At 38.2% G+C, this 13,368-nt stretch overlaps 1 protein-coding gene across 2 annotated transcripts in view; it reads right to left on the bottom strand.

Moving 5' to 3' along the window:
* Positions 1-13,368, bottom strand: part of LOC137629688 (PAT complex subunit CCDC47) — a 40,074-nt gene that overhangs the window by 5,008 nt on the left and 21,698 nt on the right. For both annotated transcript variants that reach the window (XM_068361245.1, XM_068361244.1), the window contains exons 8-10: positions 6,277-6,445; positions 5,893-6,027; positions 4,915-5,004 (exon numbers count right to left, since the gene is read on the bottom strand). In XM_068361245.1, the coding sequence (XP_068217346.1) occupies positions 4,915-5,004; positions 5,893-6,027; positions 6,277-6,445 (394 nt within the window). The remainder of the gene's footprint in view (positions 1-4,914; positions 5,005-5,892; positions 6,028-6,276; positions 6,446-13,368) is intronic.

The following is a 13,368-nucleotide window of genomic DNA, read 5'->3' as shown; positions in this document are numbered from 1 at the left end:
GGGAAGAGCGAGAGAGGGTGTGGCTTTATTGTTGAGTGAATGGATGACAGGTAAAGTAGTGGAATGGAAGGAGATATCATCTAGGTTAATGTGGGTAAGGGTTAGGTTGGGTAGGGAATGTTGGGCGTTTGTCAGTGCGTATGGGCCAGGTAGTGAGAAAAGTGAAGAAGAGCGGAATGAGTTCTGGAATGAATTAACTAGGTGTGTAGAAGGACTGGGTAGAAGGAATTATGTAGTTGTTATGGGTGACTTAAATGCTAGAGTGGGTGCTGGAGAGGTAGAAGGTGTCATTGGGAAATATGGCGTACCAGGTGAAAATGAGAGTGGTGAGAGACTGGTAGATATGTGTGTTGAACAAGAGATGGTAATAAGTGCTAGCTTTTTTAAAAAGAAATTAGCATAAGAAAATTTTGTTGGGATTGCAAGTGATGTATGTGGCAAGAAGGTTGTTGGAGGCAGCATGAGGAAGGGCAGTGAATGGTGGAATGAAGGAGTGAAGGTAAAAGTGGAAGAGAAAAAGAGGGCTTTTGAAGAATGGCTGCAGAGTAATAGTATAGAGAAGTATGAAAAATATAGAGAGCAAAAGGTGGAAGTAAAGCGCAAGGTACGTGAGGCAAAGAGGGCAGCTGACCTGAGGTGGGGTCAGGGACTGGGTCAGTCATATGAAGAGAATAAGAAGAAGTTTTGGAAAGAAGTGAAGAGAGTAAGGAAGGCCGGCGCAAGAATTGAAGAGACAGTGAAAGATGGAAATGGAAGGTTGTTAAAAGGAGAGGAGGCAAGGAAAAGGTGGGCGGAATATTTTGAAAGTTTGCTGAATGTTGAGGATGATAGGGAGGCAGATATAATTGCGGTTCCAGGTGTTGAGGTGCCAGTGATGGGAGATGAGAATGAGAGAGAGATTACAATAGAGGAAGTGAGGAGAGCACTAGATGAAACGAGAGTAGGAAAAGCATCGGGTATGGATGGTGTGAAAGCTGAGATGTTGAAGGAAGGGGGTGTGACTGTACTTGAATGGTTGGTGAGATTGTTTAATGTGTGTTTTGTGTTGTCAATGGTACCAGTAGATTGGGTCTGTGCATGTATTGTACCACTATATAAGGGTAAGGGAGATGTGCATGAGTGTTGTAATTCAAGAGGTATTAGTTTGTTGAGTGTAGTTGGAAAAGTGTATGGTAGAATGCTGATTAATAGGATTAAGGATAAAACAGAGAATGCAATCTTGGAAGTACAGGGTGGTTTTAGAAGAGGTAGGGGTTGTATGAATCAGATTTTTACAGTTAGGCAGATATGCGAGAAATATTTAGCAAAAGGTAAGGAGGTGTATGTTGCGTTTATGGATCTGGAGAAAGCATATGATAGAGTTGATAGGGAAGCAATGTGGAATGTGATGAGGTTATATGGAGTTGGTGGAAGGTTGTTGCAAGCAGTGAAAAGTTTCTACACAGGTAGTAAAGCATGTGTTAGAATAGGAAAGGAGGTGAGCGATTGGTTTCCGGTGAGAGTGGGGCTGAGACAGGGATGTGTGATGTCGCCCTGGTTGTTTAACTTGTATGTTGATGGAGTGGTGAGAGAGGTGAATGCTAGAGTGCTTGGACGAGGATTAAAACTGTTAGGCGAGAATGATCATGAATGGGAGGTAAATCAGTTGTTGTTTGCGGATGATACTGTACTGGTAGCAGACACAGAAGAGAAGCTTGACCGACTAGTGACAGAATTTGGAAGGGTGTGTGAGAGAAGGAAGTTGAGAGTTAATGTGGGTAAGAGTAAGGTTATGAGATGTACGAGAAGGGAAGGTGGTGCAAGGTTGAATGTCATGTTGAATGGAGAGTTACTTGAGGAGGTGGATCAGTTTAAGTACTTGGGGTCTGTTGTTGCAGCAAATGGTGGAGTGGAAGCAGATGTACGTCAGAGAGTGAATGAAGGTTGCAAAGTGTTGGGGGCAGTTAAGGGAGTAGTAAAAAATAGAGGATTGGGCATGAATGTAAAGAGAGTTCTATATGAGAAAGTGATTGTACCAACTGTGATGTATGGATCGGAGTTGTGGGGAATGAAAGTGATGGAGAGACAGAAATTGAATGTGTTTGAGATGAAGTGTCTGAGGAGTATGGCTGGTGTATCTCGAGTAGATAGGGTTAGGAACGAAGTGGTGAGAGTGAGAACGGGTGTAAGAAATGAGTTAGCGGCTAGAGTGGATATGAATGTGTTGAGGTGGTTTGGCCATGTTGAGAGAATGGAAAATGGCTGTCTGCTAAAGAAGGTGATGAATGCAAGAGTTGATGGGAGAAGTACAAGAGGAAGGCCAAGGTTTGGGTGGATGGATGGTGTGAAGAAAGCTCTGGGTGATAGGAGGATAGATGTGAGAGAGGCAAGAGAGCGTGCTAGAAATAGGAATGAATGGCGAGCGATTGTGACGCAGTTCCGGTAGGCCCTGCTGCTTCCTCCGGTGCCTTAGATGACCGCGGAGGTAGCAGCAGTAGGGGACTCAGCAGTATGAAGCTTCATCTGTGGTGGAAATGTGGGAGGTTGGGCTGTGGCACCCTAGCAGTACCAGCTGAACTCGGCTGAGTCCCTGGTTAGGCTGGAGGAACGTAGAGAGTAGAGGTCCCCTTTTTGTTTTGTTTCTTGTTGTTGTCGGCTACCCCCCAAAATTGGGGGAAGTGCCTTTGGTATATGGATGGATAATTCTACAGACCCTGTCTTTGAGATCATAGTTCCTAGGTGCTTGAATGATTCTACCTAAATCATTTGTCTTTCCTATGATATTTCATCTTCCATTGCATACTCCATTCTCATCATCTCTGTCTTTCTTCTATTAATCTTCAGCCCAACCTTGTGTGATATTTTATGCATTCTGGTAATCAAGCATTGGAAATCCTGTGGTGTTCTACTAATAAGAACAGATCAGCAGCATATTCTAGTATATAATTAAAATTCTACTCGTCTCGTCTAGATTACTTGTAATAAGCTATCTGAAAATAAAGTTTGAAAGAGATTTTTTTTAAATCTATTAGAAATATCAGACTTATATTGTCTTTAAATTATACTTACCATCATCTATCTGAATAATCCCCATACAGTACTAATAAACAAAACTATAATTTCTTGCAGATAAGAGAATTGTAAATTAAATGAACTAAAATATTAGACCTTATTCCAGCAGCCACTACAGGGGCTAGAGGCCAGCAATCTCAATAAGCAAACCAGGGTTCTTCATCAAGATAATATTTAGGGAAAACCAACTGGGTTCACCAGTAAGCTGCTGCTAAAACTCCCCCAAGAGGAAGATTTCTGATGAAAATTAAAGGATGTTGCTGCACTTACACACTACCTTTAATGTATTTAGTTTTCTCCAAATAACATCAAACAGCTCTTACCAGACATAAATCTGTTATCTGATGAAATAATTCCATCCATTTTCAAAAATTGCAGAAGTGTCTTATTTGAGAGATAATTAGGAAAAATATTTTCCGAAGGTTCAAAAGTTAAACCTTTCAAATACTACATCACAACTACTTGAGTCTTTTCAATAATGAAAGATATAAATCCATCTGCTATACCTGAAATGGACAGATCTAATCCTAGATGCTTCAGTACAGAATTAAGCATGGATCAAAATACCTTAGTGGCTGAAGCTGAAAGTTTCTTTTCTAAAAAGAAAACTTAAAAATTTAGCAATATCATCCAAGCTACTTCTAGTCATTGATACATTCCTAGATATGTACCAACAAAATAAACATTAAATTGTCTCTGATAAAGATAATTGGTAGACTGTCTTTTAGAACCTATGACAGACAGTCTAGAAGGCTGCAAAAACCCTTGTTTCTGCGAATATGATGGATAGTCTTACATGCAGTTAGTGTGGCATGTGTGGGTTTGGACAAACTGCCTTTGAAATTAGTAATGTGAGCAGACTGGCTTTCTACAGTAATCTTCTTGGACACTCCAATAAGAGACCACAGATCTATAAACCGGTCTCTGTGTCCAGAATGGGGCTATTTGCATCATCCTGTTGTTTGAGAAAACCCTGAGCTTGTTTATCACCTGATGAATCATGGCGAAAGAGTGATTCGACCAGTCTTGTAACAGGGAATCTACCTGTTTAGTGATGTTGCAAACAAGTCTACAATCAGTTGAGAATATTCCTTTAGAAGAATCTGACTTCCTGCTTAGTTGGTCTTTTAAGATGTTCAATTTTCCTGAAATAAAGAGAGTAAAAAGGGTTATCCCTCTCTAATTTTTCCAAGATCACAGAAACTCGGGAATAAGGTAGAGGGAGGAAGACCTTTTACAACCTTGGTTATGGATACAGGATAGTGCTGTCGTATTTTCTGAAAACACATCTACTGTCTTCCTTACAACTAGTGGTTCCTGGTATGAATATAACTAGTAGCTCCAAGCAACTGATATACAGAGTTGACTTCTTCAAAGTTCATTTCCCTGAAAGATTTTAAAAATCTAGAGTTGCTCCCTATTCTTCCTGCAAAGTCTCTGCAAACAGAAAAGTCTGGGATCTTCATAACCAAAGAAACTCGAGATAACTAGGTTCAATCCTCCCACCAACTCTATATTTAAAGTTGGTCTTTCATTAGTAGAATTGAGATCATGCCTAGACCAATTGAAAAAACATCTTCGTATGATTTCTCAACAGAACTTATTTATATAAGGAAGCTGATTCAAAGCCAGAATTGCCTCGTTTATCACAATAATTACTTTGTAGTTACTGTCCTTGACTCTTTTCTTATGACTTTTTCAAAATTCATAATAAAAGAGGAATAACATTACATAACCTGCATAAAACGTTATGTTAAGTGCTATCAATCCTAGTGGCAACAAACATATGGTTAAAAAAAACTATAAACAAAATTATTTCATGAGTAATTGATACCATTGCATCAATAAGGACAATTTTCTTACCTTGAGTTGTTTCATCTTAGGTGCACGTCGTTTCATTTGACGCCGCTGTTCTCTCTCTTCCCATTTCCGTTGTTTATCAGGATCATCAATCTGTAAAGTTATAATGCACATTATGCTCAGATGGTGATAACTGTCACAATAGATTTTTCTAAATTAAGTGTTTTTGCATTATCGGGCAACTTTATTTCTCGTTAGCTTCGTAATAATTTTGTTTAAAAGAATGCTTGCTCTAAGAAAGAATATAAAATCCAACTTTTAAAAACCCCATACACAAAATTAAGCAGCTTCAAGATAGCCACTGAGCAAATAACAGTACTGGAGTTTTTATAATTTGTAGTCTTTCCATTGGTCCCTGATTATTCCCAATTTTCATATATAATTTGTTATATTTATTTTAGAAAGCAAAGAAATTTATTGATTTCCAGCTACTAGCTGTTTTTACACCTTTATTTAAGGGACAAGGGTTTGTATCTGTATCAAAAATATAAATACCATAAGGTTTACTCGTTTTAAGTAATTGCAAGTATAACTGTAGCATGGAAGTGATTGGATTTATTACTACATGCTCTCTCATTTATGGCCGCTGAACCAGGTTAAGACTATATATATTCACAACCATAAAGTGTTGTGAAACACACTATAATAATATACTAATGACACGGAATTTGTCTAACTGGTTATGTCAGTACAGTATTTTGGTGTTAGTTTCCCTCCCTTCTATTTTTCTTTTACAGTACCCCAAAATAGCATTATCAAAATATGGCCACTGAAAATATCTATTGTATTGTAAAAACAAATTATGATTTTTATTAATGTCTGAAACTACAGTACAGAATTATGCAACATCTTGTTATAACAAACAGAGGAATACTATCATATTGCCAAGATTTAGCAACCTCAACACAAAATCTCCTCCTTTCCTTTGAGAAACCTTAAATATTAAAAGCACATATCTCAAGTTTAACCAAGTAACATTACCTCAAGCATCTTTTCTCTGTCTTCCCTTTTCTTTTGCTCCCTTCTTGCTTGTGCCATCTCAGCTCGAGCAGCATGCGTAGCCTTTAGGAATGCCTCCTCAACACGACATCGGTTTTTCTCTGCTTTTGATTTACCCTAATTGATAAAAAGACAGCAATGTATTCTGCTTTCTATGGTGACAATAATAAACATTTTACCATTTTTTCTTATATCTGTCATCTGCTTGAACAATTATAAGCAACATTTTCATATATGAAAGTAATCTAAATACTGTTTCTCAGATTTAACAATTGTTTTTTTCTAATTAGGTATAACCTTATACTGTACATTCTTTTTCATAAACTAACCTAGATTCATATGATACAACATGAAACATAACCATACCTCCTTACTGAGCTTAAACCTGCGAAGTTTGTCAGTCAAGTGGAATACGAGTTGTAGCAAGGGCTTCATGTTCTCAATAGCTTCCATTGATGGATTTCCCCGTCCTGGGAAGTTGAAGCCAAATACAAGTGCTTTTCTAACCTCCGGCAATTTCGTAGGTTGGGTATCTCTGAAAGGTTCAGTAAAAATATACTACATACAGTGCTAGTGGGTATAGCAGCTCCAAAAAAAGATCTTGACTAAGAGGAAAAAAGTCTTCATTAACAATATAAGCTAAAAAATAACACAACTAAATTTTAACCTTACAGATATACTGTATTTATCTGTAACTTTTATACAAATAGTTAAACCAAACTAATCCATAAGCATAAATAATTTTTGTCTTATTGATAGATAAAAACTTGAAATTTTACAAATAAAAAACATCTAAAAAGACAGAAAAGAAGAATTCCTTATCATGACTTCACAGATATAATAAGTCAGGTCTCCAGTCAAGGAGAGGCCTTCACAGACTTTGTATTAGTAACTCAAAAGGGCTAAAAGCAGAACATTTTTAAGATTGTTGACTGGAGGGTCTTGTAGAAGATAATTTCCAATAAAACAATATTTTTGTATTTAAGTGCAAATTTCAATTTCTGCATATGCCATAAGACAACTATCTTACTCTTTATGACAGATACCGCATGAGGCAGCAATGGGAATGACTATTCAACTCATTTCTCCAAACTGGAGATTTTATACAGGTTGTAGAGAATTTATAGTTTCCGTTGAAATTACAAAAAAAAAAAAAAAAAAAAAAAAATTATGAAAATGTTAGAGGAAAATTTTTTTTTTATTTTATTTGCAATTGTTTATTTTCTTAATTTCATGAAATTAATTCTGTATGTATGATTTTTTCGAAATGTAAACAGTTGTAAAATTTAAACAGAAAATAGGTTAAAAGTTCGAGCCGCAGGATAGGAAATCAGTTGGATCCACGAGCTCACAGAAGCAACCAAAGAAAGTTACTCTTGTAAATTGATTACTGTACTCTTTATTTACAGACGTCTACTGTTTTAACTAGCTATTGTGTATTTTGCACCCTTCTACTGCCCCTACCAGTATTTGTAAGTGCTCTGTACTTATAAGAATAAAGTTGTTTTAAGTTCAGCATCTTTGTGTCTGTTGGAAACTAGCGTGGGTAAATGCTTGAACACCATAACCGTTTTCCCAGTATCTGGATAATTGTTTGCCTACCTACCAACTCGGAACCTGAAACTATGGGGAATTTAAAACTGTACAGTGATTCTGTCATAAAAATAAATAATATTCTCTCAGGATCTACAAGAATATACTAGTGCACAGGGGTTGTCATGTGCTTATGAATTTATGAGAGAATTTTACCACCAGAGGGTCCCTATAAACTAGGAGATAGTTGTCTTGTGTTACAAAATACAATACAAATTTGCATAAGCTGGTATTCCTTTCCTTGATGGGTATTCATGTCAGTTAAAATTTTTTTTTACATTATTCAGCACAGTATTGTGCAAAGTCTTATTATCTAGGGTATATACTTGGTTGGTTAGTATCAGATTTACATTACTAAAAGCAAAGGCTTCCTATGTAATATTGATATGACAAAATATGGATGTCAAAAATACTCATGTTAGCTACTAGACATAAATTTCTTCGCTTTCCAATCCATACGTGACCACAAGGAAGGCACACTTTGTATTGTCTTTGACATTCCGCAGCCCATCACGATGCCAACCTTGTCCAAAATAGGCGTCGTGATGTTCTGTATCCTGACTCGTTGACCGATGGTGAGCTTGGGTAGAGGGCGGGAATGTTAACTATAAAGGCTCATGGCCTGGTCAGTGTAGGCAACAGTCCTAATCTTCAGTCTTAGTTTCCTACTCATCTGTGAATGACCAAAGGTAGGCAGGAGCACAAGTGCAGCGAGGGTGGCCATGGAGAACCTGTGCAAGAGAGCGTCCAGGGGGGTTGTGTGTTGCGAAGCTTCAGTAGTCCTCTATCAAAGGCCTTACAATCTATGTTCCCAGATGGCGCAGTCTTGATGACACCTTTCACTGCAGCTTCTGCCTGACCATCAGACTGAGGGTAATGTGGAGACGTGATGATGTGATGAACTCCCCAGTGGTCAGTGAATTGCTTGAAGTCTTGGCTGGAAAATGGAGGTCCTCCACCAGTTCGTAAGCGGAGTGGGACACAAACCTTGCGGAAGAAGACACTCGTGATCCGTTGAAAAAAGTTAATTGCATTCACCTCACCTCGGTTATCACTTAATGGTTCTCTTGAACAACTGGTGACCATCAGAGTGACTCTCTTTCTTATGCCTTCTCCCTCACTGCTATGCCTCACCATTTGAAGATGCCACCCACCAAACCTGCCTCAATGAAATTGCCACCCTTCGCCAGTGGAGAAGTGTTCGCTTGGTTCCACTGTGCCGCAGTCCAGTTATGGGGAGGTGCATTGGTACCTCGTCTCCCACCATACCTGTTAGATCCTGTGTCTGATCTATTAACTCAATTAGCTGTTCCTCTTACTGAGCCATCTTGAGTTTGGTACTGCATGAGAACTTGAAATCAGTAGTGCCAGAAAAATATCCAATTTGCTGTATTTAAACAAAAAAAAAAACCACTTTGGATAGTTAAAATTAGAAATGTTATGCGTATGTGAGCTTGTGAAATAAAGAAGCGGGTTAGGCGAGATGAGAGAGTTTAAGTGACTATGTGCATATGGGTGTTGCAATTAGGGAGAGGAGACGGGAGAGCGTGCCTCTGGGCAAGCGCCTCTGTCCCCAGTCACTATCAATTCATGAAAGAGGAAGGGTGGATGATGGGGCTGCCGAGAAAAATTACGCCAGAGTTCAAATGTCTTGCCGAGGGCAAGGACATTTACCCTAATACAACACTGCCCTATATCACACTGACACACTAACCCAGCGATGCACAAACATTGTATCACTCTTGGAGGCACTGTAGTAAACTGCCGTTAATATCCTCAATCACTGTAAGGGATCCAATGAGACAAGAATTTTTCTAGGAATCTTATAACGTCCAGTTACTCAATGCGCCATATGTGTAATACCTCCATATACATCCATGCAAGAAATGGAATGAAGGGTGAGGAATTAAACTCCTTAGTTCTCAAAAATCTTGTATAATGAAGATAGACGGACATCGTGAAAGCAGGAGGAAGCAGATTCATAACTGTCACTACAGTGACCACTGAATGACTGAATGTGCACATGGTGCAAAGAAAAATAATGGTCTTACAGTATGTGAAATGGGAAAAGATAAATAGAAACAAACATCCTTCTTCTACAAAACATTAATGAAGTATATGTACACTAATGATTATAAACTACATAATTTAAGTTCGGTACAATTAATATTAGATATCCCCATAACTATAGAGAAGTATGAAAGATGTAGGGAGAAAAATGTGGAAGTAAAGTGCAAGGTAAGTGAGGCAAACAGGGCAGTTGACCTGAGGTGGGGGCAGGGATTGGGTCATTCATATGAAGAGAATAAGAAGTTTTGGAAAGAAGTGAAGAGAGTAAGGAAGGCTGGTTCAAGAATAGAAGAGAAAGAGAAAGATGGAAATTGAAGGTTGTTAAAAGGAGAGGAGGCAAGGAAAAGGTGGGCGGAATATTTTGAAAGTTTACTGAATGTTGAGGATAATAGGGAGGCAGATATAACTGCTGTTGCAGGTGTTGAGGTGCCGGTGATGGGAGATGAGAAAGAGAGAGCGATTACAAGAGAGAAGTGAGGAGAGCACTAGATGAAACAAGAGTAGGAAAAGCATCTGGTATGGATGGTGTGAGAGCTGAAAGTTGAAGAAAGGGGTGTGACTTTACTTGAATGGTTGGTGAGATTGTTTAATATGTGTTTTGTGTTGTCAATGGTACCAGTAGATTGGGTTTGTGCATGTATTGTACCACTATATAAGGGTAAGGGAGATGTGCATGAGTGTTGTAATTCAAGGGGTATTAGTTTGTTGAGTGTAGTTGGAAAAGTGTATGGTAGAGTACTGATTAATAGGATTAAGGATAAAACAGAGAAAAAAGCAATCTTAGAAGTACAGGGTGGTTTTAGAAGAGGTAGGGGTTGTATGAATCAGATTTTTACAGTTAGGCAGATATGAGAGAAATATTTAGCAAAAGGTAAGGTGGTGTATGTTGCATTTATGGAACTGGAGAAAGCATATGACAGAGTTGATAGGGAAGCAATGTGGAATGTGATGAGGTTAAATGGTGTTGGTGGAAGGTTATTGCAAGCAGTAAAAAGTTTCTACAAAGGTAGTAAAGCATGTGTTAGGATAGGAAATGAAGTGACCGATTGGTTTCCGGTGAGAGCGGGACTGAGACAGAGATGTGTGATGTCGCCGTGGTTGTTTAACTTGTATGCTGATGGAGTGGTGAGAGAGGTGAATGCTCGAGTGCTTGGACAAGGTTTGAAACCGGTAGACGAGAATGACCATGAATGGGAGGTAACTCAGTTTTTGTTTGCGTATGATACTGTACTGGTTGCAGACGAGGAAGAGAAACTTGGACGATTAGTGACAGAATTTGAAAGGGTGTGTGAGAGAAGGAAGTTGAGAGTTAATGTGGGTAAGAGTAACGTTATGAGATGTTCAGGAACGGGAGGTGGTGCGAGGTTGAATGTCATGTTGAATGGAGAGTTACTTGAGGAGGTGGATCAGTTTAAGTACTTGGGGTCTGTTGTTGCAGCAAATGGTGGAGTGGAAGCAGATGTACGTCAGAGAGTGAATGAAGGATGCAAAGTGTTTCGGGCAGTTAAGGGAGTAGTAAAAAATATGAGGGTTGCGCATGAATGTAGAGAGTGTTCTGTTATGAGAAAGTGATTGTACCAACTGTGATGTATGGATCGGAGGTTGTGGGGAATGAAAGTGACGGAGAGACAGAAATTGAATGTGTCTGAGATGAAGTGTCTAAGGAGTATGGCTGGTGTATATCGAGTAGATAGGGTTAGGAACGAAGTAGTAAGGGTGAGAACGGATGTAAGAAATGAATTAGCAGCTAGAGTCGATATGAATGTGTTGAGGTGGTTTGGCCATGTTGAGAGTATAGAAAATGGCTGTCTGCTAAAGAAGGTGATAAATGCAAGAGTTGATGGGAGAAATACAAAAGGAAGGCCAAGGTTTGGGTGGATGGATGGAGTAAAGAAAGCTCTGGGTGATAGGAGGATAGACGTGAGAGAGGCAAGAGAGCGTGCTAGAAATAAGAATGAATGGCGAGCGATTGTGACGCAGTTCCGGTAGGCCCTGCTGCTTCCTCCGGTGCCTTGGATGACCGTAGAGGTAGCAGCAGTAGGGGATTCAGTGTTATGAAGCTTCATCTGTGGTGGATAACGGGGGAGGGTGGGCTGTGTCACCCTAGCAGTACCAGCCGAACTTGGTTGAGTCCCTTGTCAGGCTGGGAGGAGCGTAGAGAGGAGAGGTCCCCTTTTTGTTTCATTTGTTTGATGTCGGCTACCCCCCAAAATTGGGGGAAGTGCCTTGGTATATGCATGTATGTACAGTATGTATGTATCTATACTGGAACCCCCTTTCCTCATCCTGAAACTAACGACCACAATAAAGAGCAAATGCTTTGTATCTCTGTTAAAACAAACTGCTTTTCTTGCTCAAGACATATTACTTGACATTGAATGACTATGAACACTATCTGTTTACCACTTCCTTAAATCATCACAATTACATCCATCTTTAAACTACGAAAAAGTTTTCAACAAAAGATGGCCTCAAATCACAGCAGAAACTAAAAACCTATGAAGATGGATTGAAGAATGATTAAAAATGTTTATAAATTTGAAAGACACTATTAAATATCCATGGAGCATTGTTTATGAATGTCAAATGAACTAGATCCAAGATCATACATAAAAATTTCAAAATTTTTATCATTTAATTTAGATGTATTGTTCATATATTTTATGTTTAATTTTTGAATTTCTATGAATCATTTGATTAACAAATACTGTAATCCTAAATCCTGTATATGGCCTAAATTTTTATATACTGTACAGCAATCCCCAATAAAATAAGGTATTTACTATAGTGCAAAACTGATTTATTATTAACATACAAATCAATTGTAAAAACACAATACTGTCAATTTTGGTTGGGAATTTGAGGTGGATAACAATTTTAACACCAGAATGCTAATGCCCAAACGCATACGGACAATTGTTTCATTCCGCTCTATCCTGAAAACAAAATCTGTTGTTTGCCTAAATATGGAAGATGATCTCAGCACATCAACACTTCAGATTGGCAATCAAAAGCCAACTGAAGCTATTATTATTAGCCACCAACTAACTGTCGTCACCATTCTTAAAGCTGGTGTAACCAGGATTTCTTACATGGAAGAAAAGTTTTTAAAAATTAATGGGGTTGTAGTAAACAAATATTAGGCATATCTATGACCAATGGGTTTATATGATAAAAATTGTTTTGCATCAATTTTTCATACAGTTCTACAGTCCATTTTCCAAAACTAGAAAAAATCACTCGCTTTAAAATAACTAAATCCAAGCACTAAGTTTACAGCTATCTATCATCATCTTACCTTCCTTCTGTTCCTCTAAAAGACATGAAATTAAACAAAATGCAGGTAAAAAGCAGCTTACAGCACAAATATACAACACTTGAAAAGCCACAAAGACTGCAATGCTATAGAACTACCTTTTAAAAATTAAATAAACTACAGTACTGTACTTCAACACGGCAATCATGTTCAATTCTGAAGCATGTTCTAATGTCATGTGTGACAATGAAATCCACAAGAACTAAATACTATCTCGGCATTACTTTAAAAGGATCCAGATTACGATGAGCTAACTACAGCAAAAATTAAATACAATGCATAGTTAAGCAATCTTGTAGAGTGCTTTAAAAATAATCAAAGCAACCAGAGTTATTACTATTCATATCCAGTACTAATAGGGAAAGAAATAGATTCTGAACTGCTATTAAAATCCCCTTTTCTATACAGGGCAAAAAATATGGGCATTGTCCTATCTTTGTCTTCAAGCTAGGAAAACTTATACATTCAAATGATATGTG

The sequence above is a fragment of the Palaemon carinicauda genome, chromosome 37 (assembly GCF_036898095.1).
Source record: "Palaemon carinicauda isolate YSFRI2023 chromosome 37, ASM3689809v2, whole genome shotgun sequence".
Classification (NCBI taxonomy): Eukaryota; Metazoa; Arthropoda; class Malacostraca; order Decapoda; family Palaemonidae; genus Palaemon; species Palaemon carinicauda.
The sequence above is the reverse complement of the archived record's forward strand: the minus strand, read 5'-3'. Positions and strand labels throughout refer to the sequence as shown.